At 40.2% G+C, this 22231-nt stretch overlaps 1 protein-coding gene across 1 annotated transcript in view; it reads right to left on the reverse strand.

Moving 5' to 3' along the window:
- Positions 1-353: 353 nt before the first annotated feature.
- LOC306849917 (membrane-associated guanylate kinase, WW and PDZ domain-containing protein 1-like) overlaps positions 354-22231 on the reverse strand; it is a gene marked incomplete at both ends in the record, with an annotated part of 77332 nt that continues 55454 nt past the window's right edge. The window contains 5 exons of the mRNA XM_079385301.1: positions 354-397; positions 535-617; positions 1819-2026; positions 4975-5151; positions 5873-5992. Coding sequence (XP_079241427.1) covers positions 354-397; positions 535-617; positions 1819-2026; positions 4975-5151; positions 5873-5992 — 632 coding nt within the window. The remainder of the gene's footprint in view (positions 398-534; positions 618-1818; positions 2027-4974; positions 5152-5872; positions 5993-22231) is intronic.

The following is a 22231-nucleotide window of genomic DNA, read 5'->3' on the forward strand; positions in this document are numbered from 1 at the left end:
GACGCTCTGATGAACCAGTCTGACACTGATGTTACCAAAGACAGCTCTGCTCCAGGTCCTCAACAATATCTGAAGGCCCTGCTTTTCCAGCTGTTTGTGAATTACTGGACAAAGATTAAGGGCATTGTAATTAAGGATTTTGTAATGTTTAATTTCTAACCAGTAAAATAATTATTTTATAGAATTCTAAGAGTTTATTCATTTCCACTCAGGTCTAAAATAGCACTGTTAAAATTCCCTGAAATATCCAGGTTTTCCAAGACTTTGGGAATCTCCAGTGAAAAACGCTTGTTGGGGGGGTTAACAAAATAAGGACAATTTTGATTTCTAATTGTTTTATCTTATTTTCATGGTCATCTTGAGGCCCTCTCTTGGGCCACTGCTTGAGAGCCACTGCCTGTGGACAAGTGTGTGAGAATTTAAGTGTGTCTCCCATGTAGTGAACATACACTAAATAACATGGTTTCATAAGCGTGAGATGATACTGGAACAGAGCGGTCCAGCGGTGGATGATGATGGATGATGCTGTCTTACCATCGTCGTCACAGTCCTCTAGAGGTTTGGGCTGTTTGTCCTGACATCGAGGGTCAATCCACGAGGTGGTCTTTGTGTTGTGGCTGTAAACAACATCACTGGTGTGAGTATGACAGTAATGAAACGGTCAGTCACAGACTTCTGAAGCGTGAGCTGAGATCATGTCAAACACATGATCGGTGACAGTACACCAGCAGACCTAAAGGACAGGACACATCAAGCCGACTTCAAAGAACTAGCAGCGACGGTGTTGTCGTCTAGACCAAAAAGCTGCGCATGAACACACTGCTCAGACTACAGCCAACTGCACACTAACATCTGCGTTCTGCGCCTGTGTGAGAGAGGAGCTAGCTGTCTATATCAGCAGATATCAATACTAAATATCCATCATTTAAAATGAGAAACCGAAACAAGGATATACAAGATTAACACAGATATACGAAACGAAAACAAAGCAGCGCTTGCTTACCATTTTGAACATGAGTTTTGTTGATAACTTAATTTTAAGCGGCTTATGTTGTTATGAAAATATTCACATATTGGAATTATGGGTAAGATCACACAACATTAGAGCAGCCTTCTGTCTGTGCTGCCTTCGTTTACTCGTTTTCATCACTTTCACTTTAATTCTCAAGCATCGACTCATTCGCTAAACTGAACGTCCAATCAGAGTTCCCCGATGAGAGCTGACGAGTCAAACACACTGAACAAACAAACTACACACATGAAAAAATACTATACTATATAGTAATTTATAGTAAATACTATAGTTTTTTAACCATACTATAGTAAAGTGTATTATACTGTATATATTATAGTATTTACAACACATTGTTAATGAATGCTACAGCATGCTGTAATATTAACTATAGTGAACTGATAAACTGTAATAAATACTGTAGTATACTTTAGTTTTTACTACAGTAAACTATAATGTATTGTAGTATAATATACCCTATAGTTGTAGAAAACTCAGTACAGTATTGGGTAATGTATTTATATTACTATGGTTGTTATATTACCACAGCATCTATAGAATTACCACAACAAATTAATTCTTGTAATTTACTATAGTATGGTTCAAAACCACTACAGTAATAACTATAAATTACTATAGTATTTTACAGATGCTCACTGACGGCTTGGTGTGTCCCGGGCTTAATGTGTGTGTGTGAGTGTGTGTGTGTGTGTGTGTGTGCGTGAGTGTGTTTGTTTATCAGGATGTGTGTGTGTGTGTGTGTGTGTGTGAGATCCTGTAGTGTGGCTCTGAGTGAAGTGTCTTACTCGATGAAGTAGATCTCTCCGCTCTCAGTGTAGGCCATCTCCCAGTTGTCCGGCAGCGCTCCAAGGGGGTCCTGGTCTGGAGGAAGGCCTGGCGGCGAGGTGGCCATGTTGTTCAGCACATAGCTGGGGGCATTGTCTCGCACCTCCGGCCGGCTGGAGTCTCCTGTGCACAGCAGGGGAGAGGGGAAGAGACTACGAGCTAAGAACTCTGGGTAAAACACAGGAGGAGTGGGAGGAGACACAAGAGAAGAGTCACAAACGCATGCACACGCTCCTCAAACACAGCCCTGCTCTGAGTACAGCTGGGTATCCAGAGCCAGCTCCAAATTAAGGATGGGCGATACCTCTTATTTTGTTTTCGATCCGATACCGATATTTTCAAGCCCAGTATCGTCGATATCGATACCGATACCTGCAAACTAAAATGATCTTTTAAATTATTAAAAGAATATAATCAGTAATTATACTCACTTAATATTAGTTTTTTTTTACATTTCACAGGCCTTTTTTTTTTTGTTTACACTGTCAGAAATGAAATGTACTAAAATGGTATGTTAGCCCTTTACTGGGGCAGTAACCTCAAAGATGCACCTATACCCCTAAAAGGGAGCATATTAGTACCGTACAAGTATGCATGCTTTACGGGTATATATAAGTTATAAAGGTGCACCTTTCAGGGTACCTCATGAAAAATAAACATGGTGTTACATACAGTAAGTACTAAAATGAATTATTATTATTACCATGGTAAATTTGTGCTTACTACAGTTTTACTACAAATACTGTGGTAAACTGTGGTTACTGTAATAAAACCATGGTAAATTATTTTTAAAAGGCTGCCAGAATGCTGTACTCCTAAAGATCAAACTTTAGCATATTATTTTTTTCTGACAGATGTATTATCAGCAATTACAGATCATAACAGAATCCATTTGAACGTTTAACAACAGTTTAAATTTGCTTACACAAACTAGCCTATTTATAATAAATATTACATGTACACAAAAGTTTGGGGTTAGTAAGATTTTGTAATATTTTTTAAATAAGTCTCATGCTCACCAAGGCTGCACTTATTTGAACAAAAATACAGTAAAAACAGCAATATTGTGAAATATAACCATTAAAATAACTATTTTCTATTTTAATGTAGGCCTATTTAAAAATGTAATTTAAAATGCATCTGTGATCAAAGCTGTATTTCCAGCATCATTATTCCAGTCTTCAGTGACACATAATCCTCCAGAAATAAATTAATATCATTTGCTGCTCAGGAAACGATTATTATTGCTGCTTCATATTTGTGTAGAAATCGAGATGCATTTTTTAGGATTAGTTTTATATATAGTAATAATGTGGCAATGGTTTCTTCTGCTTCTGATGCTTTTGGGAAACGCAGCTCTATTTGAACAAAGGTTCTGATGAGCCATGCGTCAGCAGCGAACGCTGTCTGTGATTGGTTGCTTCTGTCTTTCAGCATTTGCATGTGTTCCAATGAGCAGGAGAAAATAGCTCTATCAAACACAATTGTTCGCTAATATAGTCTATTTTTCTATTTAGAAGCTTATTTTATGCACAGAGTTTCTTGATAAATAAAATTAGTGGTTAAACAAACGCACTTTAGAACCGATATTTTAATGTGAGGATCGATCCTTTCGATACAACACCAGTATCTAAAGTATCGATACTTTAGGATCGATCCGCCCATCCCTACTCCAGATTACCAAGAACCAGGGATTGGATAAGACACGTGCATTCGATTCAGTGTTCGATTCCTGCATTTGCTGTAAGTGCAGGAGGAGAAAGAGCTTGCGCACACATCTGAAGCACGGGTTCCCGGCCTGTGTCCATTCTCAAACCGCTCCATGCATTTCCACTGCACCACTACTGACTTCTCTTTCACATTTACCCACCAACATGCACAAAAACACATCAGTATTTCATCATAAACAGCTGTTTTTAAGTGAAACAGACAGCTGCCTAATAAACATGTGCTTCCTGTCACTGATGTTAATCAAAGAACAAAAGAAAATCATTCAGTGATGTTGACTGAACATCTTTCCTAACTAATGAGGATTGATCTATATTTTATTTATGAAAAGAAAACTTTGTAGTGTTTTTAAACTGTTGATTTCATTTTCTGTACCTGAAATTTGTTCAGTTATTAATGCTACTGCTTATTGACTTGTTTGTTCCTATTTTATTACTTACTGTTTGCTTGTGTTTAACTGAATGTTTGATATTTATATTAGTCTAGTTGTTTTTGCTGTGGTATTTTTGTTAAAACCATAGGCAAACGTTCCTAAGTGTAAAAGAGCTGCTGCTGAGTCTTGCTGATGTTATTCAGCTGCAACACAACGCTTCATAAAAAGACAGAATAAATACGTTTGACTTGAATTCAGATTTTTTTAATCTTATTAGAATCGAATTGATAAAAATCAGAATCAAATAGCAAAATTGGAATCGATATCGATAAAATTTAAATGATATCCAAACCTAGCCATGGGCCTGTGCCTGTCCAATTGTCCAATTAGATGAATTAGATTAAAAAATATATATTTTTATTATTATTATTATTCAGTTTTCTGTAGTCACTGAAATGCAAATTGATTCCTGTAAGGTTTTATGAAGAGCTTCTATGGATCCTTTTGGTACTGAATTAAATGTAAACCGATTCTTTGATTAGACTGAACTAACTGACTGTTCAGTACAGGAATACAGTAAGCTCATATCATCGGATCTTCATGTGTTTCGTTGGTCACGGTGCCTTCAGTCGTGTTCATCCCGGCTCATACGACTCTGTTGTCCAGGACTGCAGCTGAGACGAGAGCGCAGCAGAATGCTAATAATACACAGCTAGCAGTGTTCAGAGTCGCTACAGACGAGACCCTCACAAAATAAAGCCTTCAGTCAGTAGAGCTCCAGTGAAGCAGCCGCCTCTCTCACGGTCACACGAGATTCTGCTCTGCTCTGTTTATCCTGCAGTTACAAACTCAAACTCTAGCAGTAATGCGCTCTTAAACACACACACACTCAGAAACAAGCCCGCCTGATCTCAGCACGTGATCTGATCATTCTCACTCACACACACTCCAGCCAGTAGACTTTCACACAGAGACAGTGAGAGCTCCGTCAGCGCACACACACACACACACTCACCTGTAAACGTGTTGTTCATGTCTGCATCCTCCTGCAACACTGTCTGCTCTACTCCTGCATGCTTCACGCAATCGCAGCACTTCTGGGAACCAGTGCAACTGTGTCGCAAAGCATCATGGGTAATCACTGTCCTACTGAGAGGCTGGATGGGTGGCTTGGGTGTCCCATAATAGTTACCTAGGCAACCAGGAACCCATTAGCATGCTTGAAAAGAAAGACGAACAGAAAGCATGGCAGAGAAAGAGAGATTTGTAAAACACACACACACACTCGGCCCAGTACAGGAGAACACAGCAGAGGCGTCTGTAGGCTTTCCTCTAAAACTGACGCTAGAGAGTGTGCTGGTGTGTTTGCAGAAGCACACTCAGCACCAATCTAATGGCCACAGCATTCATACTGGAGTCTGACACACAACAGCAATGCAGCTTGAAGAACACTTGAATAATAAATGGGCTTCATCTAACATGTCGCCATCAAATTCATTTAATGCAATCATTTTTTACATTATAATTGCGTTTTAAATTTTGTTGTCAAATTGTAAATTTGGACACATGCACACAAAAATCAGTGAATGAGTTAAAGACACAATCTTACACATTATAAAAAAGTTCAGTTCAGTCATACAAAGACTTCTGGATATCATTAACGTCAGTAATTCGGTCAAGTATTTCTCTGTCCTATACTGATCAATGGGTGTTTGTCAAATGTTCCTGTAAATATTGTGCATCCATCAAAGTGTCTGAGATGCTCAAGGGTGAGTTCTCTCTGCTTTGTTTTTGGCTCTGCTAGCATGCTAATGCTATCTTTGGGCATGTGCAAGGGTTTTATGGCGATCGTTCGATAAGCTGATGTGAAGCTCTGTGTGGTGATGATGATGGACTGAGGGTTTGTGACTGACCGTCATACGCTCCTATCTCTAGCAGTCCTCCGCTCCGCTCCAGCTCCAGGAAGTCCTCCACAGACAGGAAGTTATAGTCCACACCATGGAGCTCTCCGTCACGAGGAGGACGGGTCGTACCTGCGTGAGAAACACGAGGAGGGTCAGATCTCCAGACCGACAGACGCTGGGAGTCTGAGAGCTTTTCACAGTATGCTGATTTTATTTCTTATGTTTATGGATGACTGGAAGACTAGTAGCGGTGTTGGAAGTAATCGATGCTCCGATGCATTGTGATTCTCTCTTCAGTGATTCTAGAATCGATCGAGCTTGTTTTTTTCCTCCACATATGGCAAGTGTGTGCAAAACTCACGTAGTGACAGAACTTCACAGCGCTTTGTGTTTGTTCGTCCTGAAGCTTGCGGCTGCGGTTAAACACACTCGCATCTCTGAATACTTTTATGAAATTGATGTAAGCACCCATAACTGTCACGGTGCACACAGCAGGGAGGACCAAGGACACGCAGACGAGGACGTAACTCAAACAATAGACTTTACTGGAGACAGGGCAGGACAAGGCAAACTCACAGACATCACACACCGGGGGTAACGAGTACACCAGACCAAATAACACTGAACAGACAGAACTATAAATACACAGGATAATTAACTCAAACACACCTGGAACAGAATAAACTACTAATGACATCAAACGAGGACAGGAAACAAACCAAATATGGGCATGGAAACACAAGACACACAACAGAGGTCTGACATAACTATGATTGTCTGTAAACTTTCAGATACTTTACTTTATCACTTGTAATTGTCTTTATCCCCCTTTATTACTCTATATTTGCTGATGTTTTGAAGCTATGTTTAGTTGGTTAAATTCATAACAAATGTTTTGATTTATTATTCATTTATATTTATTTTAAAAAGTAGCATGCTTGTATAATTGATGAAAACATTTTCTAAATTAATTTGATATAAAATTAATATGAAAATGTAGCCATGTGCCGGATTAAAAATTGCGGATGGGACGCATCGTGATGAATTGTGATATAGAATCGAATCGCTTCATTCACAAGATAATCATAATCAAATCGAATGGTGAAACAGATTCAAGTTGCATTTCTTGATGCAGCAGCAGACTGTCGTAAATGACTAAATAAATAACTCCTGAACCCATGTGACTATATTTAACATTAGCAGACGGTCAAACGGTCATGCATCTGCAGTTGAAGCTGTCGGACACACAGATGAGTCTGCTTCTCGCTGTGCAAACAGAGCCTGACCTCCAGCATGCAATCAGATAAAAACACAACAAGCACAACACCGGTGCAATAATGCAGCAAAACAGTTCTGTTGGTCAGTTGTAGGAAACACCAATTATTAATAAAAATATTATGTGGTGAAATAACAGTTCCTACTGATGAATATCAAACAATATCCAGTTTGTACAATACAGACCTCAGGGGTCAACTGTATAGTGACAGACCAGCTAAAGGTGTACAGTTAACAACAAACCCTAGTGTGCAATGAGGTGAGATTTACATTACAATGACCCTGACAGTGTGACTGGACCCTCTATGTCCACTGTAACGGGCAGACGTGTTCAGACTGAGCTTCACAGACGTGCTTACAGAGCAAGATGCAGGCCATCATAGCACTTACAGCCATACAGACTCATCTGATGAGACTCAACTCTCAGTCATCAGCCGAGGCCGATTAATCATCAGTCATAAACACATCTGCTGATTAAATCACAGCATGTAGGACCAATCATGATTTGTTCATGGCAAGAACAGCGTCAGAACACACAAGCCACAATGACTGAGCTCATGAAAACCATTACTACTGAGAGAAATGTTCAAGGCTTCATGAAGAATGAGAGTGAAGCTTTTACATTACCGAGCGGTTTTAAATACACCAGTGACATTTCCTCTCATAAATGGAACAGTAACCGCAGGAATACAAACTCAGGATTTGTTCCTTTGGAAATGAAGTTACATTTCCGTGTAATGTTCAATTAGCAGCGATTCCACAGTCATGAAACACCTGGAAATAGTAGGCAATTTTTTAAAATGGTCCTTTCCAGACCTAGAAAAGTTCTGTAAATTAATCAAATCTTCAAAGCGATAGAAAAATCATGTTTTTTTCGTTGTTTTACACCAGCCTCGGCGTCCAGGAGCGCTACATTTTTTCATGGACAACTAAAACATTGTGAGGTGGTTTTTTCACTCCTGTACTGCAGGAAAATCAGACAAAAATCTGATTCACAGGAGCTCTGCCTACAGAAAGAAACTCAGACTGAGCAAAGAGTCACACACACACACCCCAACACTGTGTTTTCTATCCTCCTACCCTAACCCTACACCTCTCTGTTTCCCTCTGCTGGACAGGCAGTGATTTGACAAACAAAAACTCTCAGTTCTGTCATGACAACTCTAGGAGGGATTGGCATGGTAATGTACATGACAATGTTAAAGTGTTTGGTTTTGGCAGAGTAGATCTGCTACGCTGCTGCTAATACATCCACAACCTGCTGCTGAGAGCATGTAAGAAATACTGCTGCTGCACATAAACCCCGTAGCAGATCTGTACAGGTGGAGCTGGGGAAGGTGGAGGCTTTCTGAATCGCTGCATCTGCTACAGCAAGCAGGAGAGAACCAATCAGCTGTGCCATGTGATGATGTCATTAGGTCAGACTGAGTTAGACCTATCAGACTGCGCCATCTAGAGTTTCATCACAGAACTCTGTATTTAAATGAACTGTTAGTAACATTAAGCAAGAAACCTCCATAATGTGAGTGCTTTAAAGTTACAGTATACAATAATTTTATAGGCACTGTTATATCCACACAAGTTTGTGATTTATTTGAAAATATCCCTGAATAAAATTGCATAAAATTGTAATAACTGTAAGACCTGCTTTGGTTATAAAGTTTAATGTGTGAATATGAATAAGACATACTAAGTTCACCTTTAAACACTTAAAACGACACTGAATTAGAAAGGGTGCATAAAGTGAAAAAATCACTAGCAAAAACCTAGTGTATCATGATGAAGATGATATCAAACATGAGAACTGAGGAAAAAACCGGTCTCTCTGTAATGCACTGGTTAATGATCAGCATATGAGTCTCATCCTAAACATAGCTCTGAGCCTCCAAAACCAACAACAAGCTAAAATGCAAATTTGCTGTCATCCAGCTTTCAGTAGGTCAGTGGCATGTAAATATGGCAGCATTCGTCACACACGGAGCAAATGAGGCTGGACGTGACCGTCGGGTGATGCAGAAACACTGCTCAGAGACTGAAGGCGAATTAACAGCCATTTCATTAACATTTCATCATCAGCAGTCATCAAGCTTGCTTTCACACACAGACTCCACCCATAACACCCTCTCTGAGCACAACACACCAATAATGCCTCTCTGGATCACTGTGCAAACACACACAACAGGAGTCTGGAATGTCCCTAGCTAATCATAAATACTAGAACACAATTGAAGATGTGTGCTCAGAGGGGCATTTCTGCAACACTGACATATTACATACCTTAGAGCACACTTCACAGCAGTTTCTAAGAAAAATGTCCAGTGAGTGGCGCTAAAACACATGTTCAATACATGACCGTGACCAGAGCTGGGTATCGTTTGAATTTGAATGATTCTGATTTCAATTCTGTTTATCGATTCAGATTCTTATTGATTCCTAGTTTTGATTCCAATAAGGTGAAAAAGAAAAAGAAAAACGAAATGATGAACATTTAGATGTCAAATGCACTTTGATTGGCCAGCTGACACAGTGCATTGTGATTGGCCGAACACCACAAGCACGCGTCGGAAATGTAATGCCCCTTTCCATAATCGCGAGCTTCAGCTTTCAAGTTAGTTTTATCAGTTCAAGCCCGAGAGCGGAACAGAGTCGCGTGACAGACACAGTGATGATGCATGTATGTGTTTGCACACAAGCCACGATTAAGACAATTTCTGACGGGCTACACACTCCGCTGTGATGTGACCCTGTTCCCCTCACACACACTCACCAAGGCCGTAACAATGTCTTGAACATCGGGGGGGACCAATATTATATATATATATATATATATATATATATATACACACACACATATATATATTTTCTATGTGGATTTACGCTTTGATTTGAATGCAGACAGCGCATCCCTATGTCGTGGCTGACACGGAAGAGCATATGCATTTTGCGTGCAGCGGTACTCTCCCAAATGACGCTACGGTGATGTTATGGTGCCGAACTGTTGAATAAAGTCGTTATTTTTGTTTTATTTCTGTACGTAAAGTATTCTCATCTACTTTTCTGTGCCTTGACAGGGTTATTTACTTGGCAGTCAATGGGACAGTCACAAGCCTTTTGGGGTTTGGAACGACATGGGGGTAAATGATTAATGACAAAATTTTCATTTTAGGGTGGAGCATCCCTTAAATGCTAGGGATAATTAAAAACCACAGGTGCAAGGAATCATGATAAACTAAACGAGGAATAATGAATTAACTAAACAAGAAAAGAAACATGACCAAATAAGGAAACAGGAACAGAATCAGGGGCAAAGCAAGGTAAAACGGGCCCAAAACCCTGACAACGTGCTTATCAATGATAGTGTGGAGGGTATAAATGTGGTCAGATGTTCTGTGTTTGGGCAGAAATACAATTTGACTTTTCTCCAAGATTTTGTGGGTTTTGAGAGAGTTTTGTAATCATATATTAATAATCGAACAGAATATTTCTCCAGGTTGCTATTGACACACATGCCTCTGTAACTGCTTGGCTCGAACTTGTCTCCTTGTTTAAAGATGGGTGTAATTAGGTCTTGATTCCAGGGGTCTGGAAAATATCCTACACTCAAAACAATGTTCTCTCTCTCTCTCTCACACACACACTCTCTCTCTCTCTCTATAGCGCGTAACTTAAAGTTCACTGGCATTTGCATCCTTATGTGCAGATACAAGTGGTAATGTTACAGATAATGTTATGTATAGAGATCGACCGATATATCGATTTACCGATATTTTTCCCGATATTTAAGCATTTTTCCATAATCGAATATCGGTTTTGTAATATCGGATTCCCCGATAAACACCGCCATCTTGTGGACGTTTTCAGAATTGCGCGCAGGATCGCAATTGCAGCGCATCTGAGGGGAGACGAGACAGCAACGGCGTGCAGGTACTTGATTTGCTGTAGTTAGTAAACTATTTAATATTACAGGCATTAATGCACAAATTAGATGTATTACATAAATGCCTGATATATAGTTTAAATGCAACTTGGCTCTAAGAAATATGATAAATAAGATACTCTGTCAAGCCCTGTCCCTATAAAGATAGGCTATAACTTTGCCTGAAATAACACAGCCATGAATTAGCACATGGTGGAAATAAAAGCGCTGAATTTAATTCTCTCTGTGGTCTATTAGTCTCGTGAAGTCGGAGTCACATAGATAATCCGTCGAGTCCTCTCCCAATAAAGACGTAACTTTGCATGAATTAAATAATACAGCCATGAATGATTGCATGTTGGAAAGAAAAGCATTGAATGTAATTCTCTCTCTGTTGTCTATATGCTCATCATTAGTCTCGTGAAGCCGCTTTCATATTGCAGTTCACTCAGCAGGTGATGCTCAAGAAATGCTCAGCACGGCCACCGCATGTAACTTAACAAGATTCACTTTTTTGAAGCACCCTAAATTGTATTAACACTTACTATATAACCATTATTTCGTTTATAAACATCTAAATTAATACAACTCTATGGAAATTAATTATTTATTATCTCCGCGATCGATCGCAGTTTGAGTAGCCTATAGTTCTGTGTAAATGCAGATAAACCGCGCTGTCAGCAGCATAATTTAGAGCATGCCAGTTGAGAAATGCAATAAAATACAATGCTTGTTATATTCCAATATTCCAGAGAATATTATTCCGTGAATTAACATTATCCAGTGAATTATTCTTCACTCTTTATCCTATTAAACAGCTTATAAACCTACTAAAACTGTAGTTAAAAATGAAGTTGATATGACTCGTGTCCTTTATTTTCTCCATTTGAAAACATTAGACTTTCTATGTTCATTTTGCTTACTGCTAATATTAGTGTTGCTGCTAAAGCTTTTTATAAATAAAATGTTTTTTATTGTTGTAATATGAAGATTAAATTTAACATGACAGGGCTCTAGACTGCGACCAAAATGGTAATTGTTTGCGAGTTAAAATTTGACGTGGTCGCATTTGTACGAGTGCCAGGTCTGCGCTACTCCAAAGCGTCTGCTTCATACAGCGCGCGCTGCCAGCCGCAGCACATTATAGCAGGAGTCAGATTTCACTGATCACGTGAAGAGAGGTGCTTTCAGCGCGAGCGCTTAGTGGGTAGAGCCTGGTTTATACTCGCTGCGTCAGCACGAGCGTGAAGGTGCGCGTCGCGGATGGAGCGCAACGGATGGATTTGTTTTCAAACTAAAGTAAAAGACCGCTTCTTAAACCAGAGAAGGTGAACGTGGTGGTATTCTTGTAGAAAAACATGCAAGTCCTGTCAGCTACAGCCAGTTTAGTTTTGCTTTTCTTTTTGTTTTCGTTTTGAGAAGCTTGTTATCTTTGCTGTTTACCTCAGGTTATGCTATGGAGGCTTTCCTTAATTAAAAAAAAATATATATATTAATATTTATTTGCTTCCTCAGAGTTTGCTAAACATTCTGTAATATACTCGGTATATAGTACAGCATGTGATGTGTCCTGTGCCATGCCTCGTCTTATTCGTTTTTGTTGATAAATGTTATGTAAGAGTTTGTCATTGTCAACGTACTGTTTTATTGTTGTTGCGCTTTTTAATTAAGAATAACAATGAATCCATCTTTTGTTTTAGTCTTAAAAAGTTAAAGGTGTATAGATATAAGCAAAACAGACAATGATCTTTTCTTGTAAAATGTGACACCAAGATCGCAATTTGAAAGTAAAAAGCGCACGAAAAAAGGAAGTCCTGTTCACAAAATTTAAATCACAAATAATACAGATGAAAAAGAACGAGTTGAATGTTGAAAACTTTCGTTACCATATAACTATAAACTATGATAAAAGTTCATCAGCATGCATTGATTAATCAAATGTTGTAGCAAAAACAAATTGCAACCAAATTACGTGCTCGTGTGCAAAAGTGAGATCAGTGGGAAGAATGAGTCTAGAGCCCTGCATGAAGGACTGCTAATTCTCAAAACATGTTTTGTTAAGATGACTGAAAGGAGATAAAACCAAAGTGAAGTATGGACTTACTTCACGCAGTCATTTATTTACTTTATAACAGTAAATAAATATCGGTTCTGCATATCGGTTATCGGGCACATAGACATGCAAATAATTGGTATCGGTTATAAAAAATCAATATCGGTCGATCACTAATTATGTATCTAAGTTATCTGATTAATATCATAGGAAGTGTCGTAGAACAGGCTTCAGTTTCACTCAGCTTCACCTCTGGCAGCTGTTCCTTTAGAGATGCTTCTTTTTTAAATAACATTGCCGCATCATAATCATAATCTAAAAGGGTTCTCATAGACAGGTTTTATTTTTATTTATGTCATATTTTTATTTTTAACATTTATTTTCATAACAGTTTTTGGATATTTTCATGATCTCCATTACGGCCATGCCATTATTATTATTATAATAATTATAAGTGAATACATTTGACCCTCACGAGTATAGTCAAAACAAGCCCCCCCACACACACACACACACACACACACACACACACACACAGCTGTATAAATCGAGCAGTAGTCCATGAGAGGATCATTAAACAGATGAAAGCAGAGCTCACAAGCCTCCATAAAGAGCTCAAGATCACTGCTCTCGTGATTCAGACAACTAAGACGCTCATGAGAGTGTTTATGATTTTAACCATATGTTTATAATTATTCTAAATGGAGTGAAGAAGAAACTATGATCACTATTAAAATATATATGAGTGAGATTACAGCACCACCTAGGACGGGACGGACGAGTGCAGATCCTGCTGCTGTTCTCTGTGATCAATGCTCAGTTTAATTACTACAAACATACACATCACATGAAAGAACAACACTTTGTTTTCTAGGCTGTAAAACAGGGCAGGGCAAACACTAAAGAAACTAGAGAGCAAGAGTTGAGCAGATCCAGTGTGGACAACGACTGCATAAACTGAGCTGATATCTGAAACCTGCGTCTGCCTGCTGTCACAACATCTGCCGCTCTTAACCCGTCACCACTGTGTGTGAGTGTGTGTGTGTCTGAGTGTGTGTGTTTGTGTGTGTGTGTGTGTGTGTGTGTGTGTGTGTGTGTATGTGTTTGTGTGTTTGTGTGTGTTTGTGTGTGTGTGTGTGTTTGTGTGTGTGTGTGTGTGTGTGTGTGTTTGTGTGTGTGTGTGTGTGTGTGTGTGTGTGTGTGTGTGTGTGTGTGTGTGGGCGCATCACTGATTTGTTGACTCCTCCCTCTTTTTGTGACAGGCATCAATGTATCTTGCTGCTAGTGAGATACAATCTTGTTTTTCACCTAATAAATACTGAAGTTGTGTTTTCTTGTTTAACATTTTGAAGTCAGGGTAAAGTGTTTCAAATTGTGGATCAAATGCCTCTCTAATGTGTTGATAGTTAGGACAGCTGGTGAGGAAGTGTTGCTCTGTCTCCACTTCTCCATGAGTACAGTATGGACAGATGCGGCTCTCTCTGGGCAGCCAGTGCTGTCGATATCTGCCCGTCTCTATAGTCAGAGTATGACCGCTCAGTCTGTACCTCGTCATCTGTCTTCTTAGTTTACAGTCTTTCACTGTACTCAGATATTCTGCAGTTGTGGAATCTCTATTTAGGGCCAAATAACATTCAAGTTTACTTTTCTTTTTTTTTTTGTGCAATTGGAAGTGTGCTACACACAGGTGAGTGGGCCTGTACAAACCACCTGTAGTAACACACTCTCCTCTATGTGCAGTAGACACTTACACACACTGCTGCGTGAACACAATCCCACAAAAGACTCAGCAATATATGTATGTTTACATGCTCATGCACTACAAATCATCCTGCACTGTAGTGTTGTCACGATACTGGAATTTCTAACTTCGATACGATACCTTGAAAAATATCGATATTCGATACCATTTTCGATACCACGGTGAAAAAAACTGCCACAATATTAAGGGGGTAATTTTTTTAATTTAAAGATAAATGTAACAAGTCGAGAACATGCGGTATATTTTACATGAACAAAAAAATGTCTTGAGGCACTGCATTTGTTGATTTATTTATTAATCGTTTATTAATCTTAGTTAAATGTTAATTGAAACTAACGTTTACTAATACATGTACTAATTAAAATCCAAAGTTCTATTTGCTGATATTCTCATTTGCTTCATAACCAAAATATTTCCAGATATAGGGCCCTATGAAATCCCTTTTATTTTTCCCCAAATTCCGTTTTATTTTTTTCTACATTCAATTTTTTATTTTTCTGGATTCCGTTTTTTTCCCGTTTGAATTTTTCTGGCCTTTTTTTTTTTTAATGGTCAAATTAAATGCTATTAATCTAAAAGCATGTCTAATTCATTAAAATCATGAAAATTATACAATTTAATATTTAATTTATTAAAAGTGTAACACATGACACGTTTAGGGCCGTATGAAATGTTTTATTATTTTCTCACCTTATGTTTTATTGTTACCATATTCTGTGTTTTAGCATGTCTATTATTTGAATGCATACAAACTATTTTTATTTATTCTTACAGTAGCCTTATGAAATGTGTTTTCCCCCTCAGAAATTCTGTGTTGTGTATTTAAATTTTACTGGATATCAGATGAAGGCATAAAACAATTTTAATTGATTTATATTTGAATTAATGAAAATTAAACATTTACATTTTTGGCAAATGAAGGGGATTTACTATTAAAATAAAAATATTTTGTGATTATTTCTTTTAAAAAAATGAACAGTAGTAGTAAGTAGTAGTATTATGTACATTCTACTAAATAATAGTAATATAGTCTATTTCTGGCACACGGTCTTTAATAGGCTAAGTTAAACCGAACTTTTATTTTGACGGGTTGCCGTGAATACTTCTAAAGTTCTGTGTGTGTATGATATGAAGCTAGTTTTACTCAAATTAAATGGTAAAATGCTGGTAAAGTGCCTTTCAGATCAGTTCTGGAGATATTGTTGATGTATTTATGTCCTCATTGAGACGGCAGACGCTGAAATCACCGCGAGCGCCACATTAGTAAACACAACCGCACGTGCAGCACATTCACACAGAGACGCGCAGAACATGCAGGATTCATATTTAAATCCACTTTTGCAGCTTAATATTTACAGATACTAGTCCATATCGCGATTTGATTTAATTGTAATGACCTACTTTTGATTAATTCATCCAAACTTTGACAAATTCCGTGACATTCCGTGTTAAACTGTAAATTCTGTGTTTATGACTGGATTCCGTGGCGTTCTCTGCATCGCGGAGATCATAGATCCTACAGATAGCGCTCCTGCTGTGTTCTTTAACAACCAGAGCAGTCATCTTTCTATTCGCTTCACTTGTGCTATTTAACCAGAGCGAAGGAGACGAGTGCGGTCACGTGTGGTGCTTGTCCAGCGCCTTTGGAGAGAAGTGAAAGTGACAGCTCGACTAGTATCGGTGTATCCATACTTCGGGAAATTAATATTGGTACCGTTCAGATATTTCAGTATCGATATTTATCGAAATATCCATATTTTTGACAACACTATTGCACTGTTCCCCAACCAGCTGCTGACTCAAATGTCTCTCTTTGCACATGTACAGTATTTGTGAAGCATTCGTATAGTTTGTATTTTTTATCTTCTATTCTTTTAGTTTGTATAGGGTAAATACTTATATATAGAGGTGGGTAGTAACGAGTTACATTTACTTCGTTACATTTACTTGAGTAAATATTTCTAGAAGTACTTTTACTTTTACTTGAGTACAGTTTTTGGCTACTCTACCCACCTCTGCTTATATATAGTATACTTCTAGTTAAATCTGTCAGTAGGTTAGTTGTGTATAGGTTTATAGTGTTTGTTACTTCATTGTTGTATGTCTGTATTTATGTAGGTCCTGCGAGACACGACATTTCGTTCCACTGTATGTCCCCACATGTAGCGGAATGACAATAAAGCTCAACTTGAACTTGAACTTTGTTTTCTGTTGTTTCTTTCCAATAGGTTAGATAATTTTCTTTTTGTTCTTTTATAATTTGGTTGGGCCAAATTTTGTGGATGACTATTTCGGCGGCGCGATCGATCGCTGCGGCTGCTCCGGGTCCCAAAGACGGTGCTTTTATGTCGTTTAATGTCGTCTGTTCGTCTCCAAATAGTGTAAGTTTACCGCTAACTCTTAAGGAAATCATCCCAGAATTCATCTATGATCGCCAAAGTCTTCTGGATATCAGCAACGCATACGAGCATCAACTCTCGCCGGCGGCTACTGAGAAGCTACGAGGCCTTTGTTTACTGCTGGAGCCGGACCTCGAGACCGCGGCCTCGCCTACTGACGCTACCCGCACAAGGCAGCGTCGCAAGCGGTGTGAGAGAGGATGGAAGCGCGGTAAGCGCGGAGGTATACGAGCTAGGCTAAGAGCTAACCCCCCAAGACCGGCTCTTCCAACACTCATGCTCTCAAACGCTCGCTCTCTGGAAAACAAACTGGACTTAATTCAACTCAGTCGATCTACACAGCATGAGGCAAGGGACTGTTGCGTGTTTGTTTTCACCGAAACATGGCTAAACGACAACATGCCGGACTCCGCCATTCAACTGCACGGGCTATCCAACTTCCGAGCGGACAGAGATTCATCACTGTCTGGTAAGACACGCGGAGGTGGCTTGTGTGCGTATATCAACAAAGACTGGTGTAACAATGCTGCGGTATTATCAAAACACTGTTCATCGCTGGTGGAGTTTATGGTTGTGATGTGTCGACCGTTCTATCTGCCGCGGGAGTTCACGGCCATTGTTATCGTTGCGGTTTACATCCCCCCGTGTGCAAACGCTAAAGACGCGCTTCGTGAACTGTATAGCGCCATCAGTGAACAACAAACAAATAACCCCGATGGCTTTTTCATCATAGCCGGTGACTTCAACCACGCAAACTTAAAGACAGTTTTGCCAAAGTTCTACCAACATGTGAACTTTGCAACAAGGGGAAACAACACACTGGACTTTGTTTACACAACAGTTAAGAACTCTTACAAGGCTGAACCCCGCCCCCACCTCGGGTACTCCGATCACATCACTGTTATGCTAATCCCAGCATATAGACCACTTCTCAAACTCACCAAACCGGTTGAAAAGCAGATCACAGTATGGCCAGACAATGCCACCTCAGCACTGCAGGACTGCTTCCAGGACACAGACTGGAATATGTTTAAAGAGGCAGCCACCTACAACAACCACACAGACCTGAATGAGTACACTGAAACTGTGACTGCTTACATCAAAAAGTGCACTGATGATGTGACAGTCACCAAGACCATCACCACACGTGCAAACCAGAAGCCATGGATGACAGCAGAGGTTCGTGGGCTGCTAAAGACCAGAGATGAAGCATTCAGATCAGGAGATAAAGCAGCCCTCAAAACAGCTAGAGCCAATCTGTCCTGTGGCATCAAAAAAGCAAAACGGTCATATGCCCAAAAAATCAACAACCACTTCACAGACAGCAGAGACACACGGAGCCTGTGGCAAGCCATTCAGACCATCATTGACTACAAGCCCCCGCCACAGGCCTGTGACACACCTGCACAAAAACTGCCCACACCTCCCAACGACCGGGCGCTCTGTCTGTCTCCAGCCGACGTAAGGAAGACCCTATCTAGGATTAACCCACGCAAGGCTGTGGGTCCTGACAACATACCTGGCCGTGTTCTGAGAGACTGTGCTGCACAGCTGACAGATGTCCTAACAGATATCTTCAACACCTCGCTGAACCAGGCAGTCGTCCCCACGTGTTTCAAATCCACAACAATCATACCGGTACCAAAGAAATCACCTGTGTCCTGTCTCAATGACTACCGTCCCATAGCACTGACTCCAATCATGATGAAGTGCTTTGAGAGGCTAGTCATGCATAACATCAAAACCAGCCTCCCCAACACACTCGACCCGCTCCAGTTTGCATACCGTCCAAACCGCTCTACGGACGATGCAATTTCCTCCACCCTCCACCTGGCTCTTACCCACCTAGAAAATAAAGACTCCTATGTTAGAATGCTGTTCATTGACTTCAGCTCGGCATTCAACACAATAATCCCACAACAGCTCATAAATAAGCTAAACCTGCTGGGCCTTAACAATTCCCTTTGTAACTGGATCCTGGACTTTCTAACTGGAAGACCTCAGTCAGTCCGTGTCGGCAACAACACCTCGAGCACTACAACACTGAGCACAGGTGCCCCACAAGGCTGTGTGCTTAGCCGCTGCTCTTCACACTGCTGACCCACGACTGCACTGCCAAGTTCAGCTCCAACCACATCATCAAGTTTGCTGATGACACAACAGTGGTAGGTCTCATCAGCAACAACGATGAAACGCACTACAGAGAGGAAGTGGCACAGCTGGCTGAATGGTGTGGCACAAACAATCTGTCCCTCAATGTGGAGAAGACAAAGGAGGTTGTGATGGACTTCAGGAGAAACTCCGTTGACCACCCCCCACTGACCATCGACAGCTCGACTGTGGAGAGAGTCAGCAGCACTAAATTCCTGGGGGTGCACATCACAGAGGATCTCACCTGGACCACCAACACCATGTCACTCTCCAAAAAGGCACAACAGCGCCTACACTTTCTCCGCCGGCTGAAAAGAGCAAGTCTCCCTCCACCCATCCTCACCACATTCTACAGAGGCACCATTGAGAGTGTGCTGACCAGCTGCATCATTGTCTGGTACGGGAACTGCAGTGCTGCTGACCGCAAGACCCTCCAGCGGACAGTGAACACAGCTGCAAAGATCATCGGTGCCCCTCTCCCCTCCATCCTGGACATCTTCCTTACACGATGCTCCAGCAAAACCAACAGCATCGTGAAGGACTCCACCCATCCCTCCCACAGTCTCTTCCAGCTCCTACCATCAGGAAGACGGTACCGGAGCATCAGAGCCCGCTCCGCCAGACTGCTCAACAGCTTTTTCCCCCAGGCTGTGAGAGCCCTGAACTCAAACCACCCCACCCCCCTCTGAAACCCCATGCAAACCCCTACCTCCTGAACATGGACCACCCCCCACCCCAAACCTCACCACACCAAAGAAAAAACTGTATGGAACTTAAATTTTTTTTAAATTTATTTTATTTTTATTTTTGTGCAATTCAAGTGTGCTACACACAGGTGAGTGGGCCTGTACAAACCACCTGTAGTAACACACTCTCCTCTATGTGCACTATGGACACTTTACACTATGGACACTCTCCTCTATGTGCACTATGGACACTTTACACTATGGACACTTACACTTTACACTATGTGCACTATGGACACTTACACACACTGCTGCGTGTGCACAATCTCACAAAAGACTCAGCAATATATGTATGTTTAGATGCTCATGCACTACAAATCATCCTGCACTGTTCCCCAACCAGCTGCTGACTCAAATGTCTCTCTTTGCACATGTACAGTATTTGTGAAGCATTCGTATAGTTTGTATTTTTTATCTTCTATTTTTTAGTTTGTATAGGGTAATATTTATGTGAAGCATTCGTATAGTTGTATTTTTTATCCTTTATTCTTTTAGTTTGTATAGGGTAAATACTTATAGTTAAATCTGTCAGTAGGTTAGTAGTGTATAGGTTTATAGTGTTTTTTACTTCATTGTTGTATGTCTGTATTTATGTAGCACCGTGGTCCTGCGAGACACGACATTTCGTTCCACTATATGTCCCCACATGTAGCGGAATGACAATAAAGCTCAACTTGAACTTGAACTTGAACTTCAGTGTCCTGCTGTTGGATGTTAGTCATGTTAGTCTGTGTTTGCAGCTTCAGGACCATCTGAATCATGGGACTTTTTTCAGGGTTCACTTCATGGTTTTTAAGGGCTTTAAAATGATAAGAGTTGGGGTCGCTCATTTTTAAGTGTTTCCAAAATTTGATGGCTCATTTCTCAATGTGCATTAGTAGAGGGTATTGGCCTAATTCTGCCCTGCATGCGTTGTTGGGTGTGCTCCTCTGTATTCCGAGGATACTCTTACAAAACTCAGCATGCAGGGCTTCGATCAGATTTTTGTCCCATTTTTCAAATTGGTGATTTAGGAGAGGACCCCACACTTCACTGCCATATAATGCAATAGGTTCTATGACTGATTGGAATATTTTGAGCCAGATTCTTTTGGTATTTCAATTTGGATAGATGTTTTGATGGCGTAAAAGACCCTTCTTGTTTTCTCTTTCAGTTCATTCACAGCCAAATTTAGCTTACCAGTTGCACTTATCTTCAACCCGAGGTATGTGTAGTTTGTCGCATATTCAATTTTGGTCATACCAAGGGTGAAATGGTGTCTCTTTCCCTGACATCTGGGTCTTTTCTGAAATGTTAGTACTTGTCACGGTGCACACAGCAAGGATGAACGAGGAACACAGAGACGAGGATAAACTCAAATCAACCAGTCTTTAATGACTCCAAACAAGGCAGGGCAAGACAAGGCATGGTAGACACGGACTGGAACACCGGGGAGTAACGAGTAGACCAGACGAAAACTAACTGAACAGACAAACTATACATACACATGATAATTACAGATAATGACTAAAACACAGCTGGACAAGAATCAACTGATAATCACACTAAACAAGGACAGGAAACAAACCAAATATGGAAACAAGAGGCGGGATCACATGACACACACGACACAGGACTGACAGTACTTTAGTTTTGTTAGGATTAATAGTCAGGGCCCAGGTCTGACAGAACTTGTGCAGGATGTCCAGGTTCTGCTGTAGACCCTCTTCTGTTGGAGACAGCAGAACCAGATCATCTGCAAACAGCAAGAACTTAATGTTGGAGTCATGTAGTGTGAGGCCTGGTGCTGCTGATTGTTCCAAGACTTTCGCCAATTCATTAATGTGAATATTGAAGAGGATTGGTGATAGTGAGCAGCCCTGCCTCAAACCCCGCCCTTGAGTGAAGAATTTGGTTCGTTTATTTCCAATTTTAATTGCGCATTGATTATTTGAATACATAGTTTTTATAATATTGTATGTTTTACCCCCAATACCTGATTCTAGAAGTTTTGACAGCAGACCTTCATGCCAAATTAAATCAAAGGCCTTTTGGAAATCTACAAAGCAAGCAAATATTTTGGTTTT

Source organism: Barbus barbus (assembly GCF_936440315.1).
Source record: "Barbus barbus genome assembly, chromosome: 29".
NCBI lineage: Eukaryota > Metazoa > Chordata > Actinopteri > Cypriniformes > Cyprinidae > Barbus > Barbus barbus.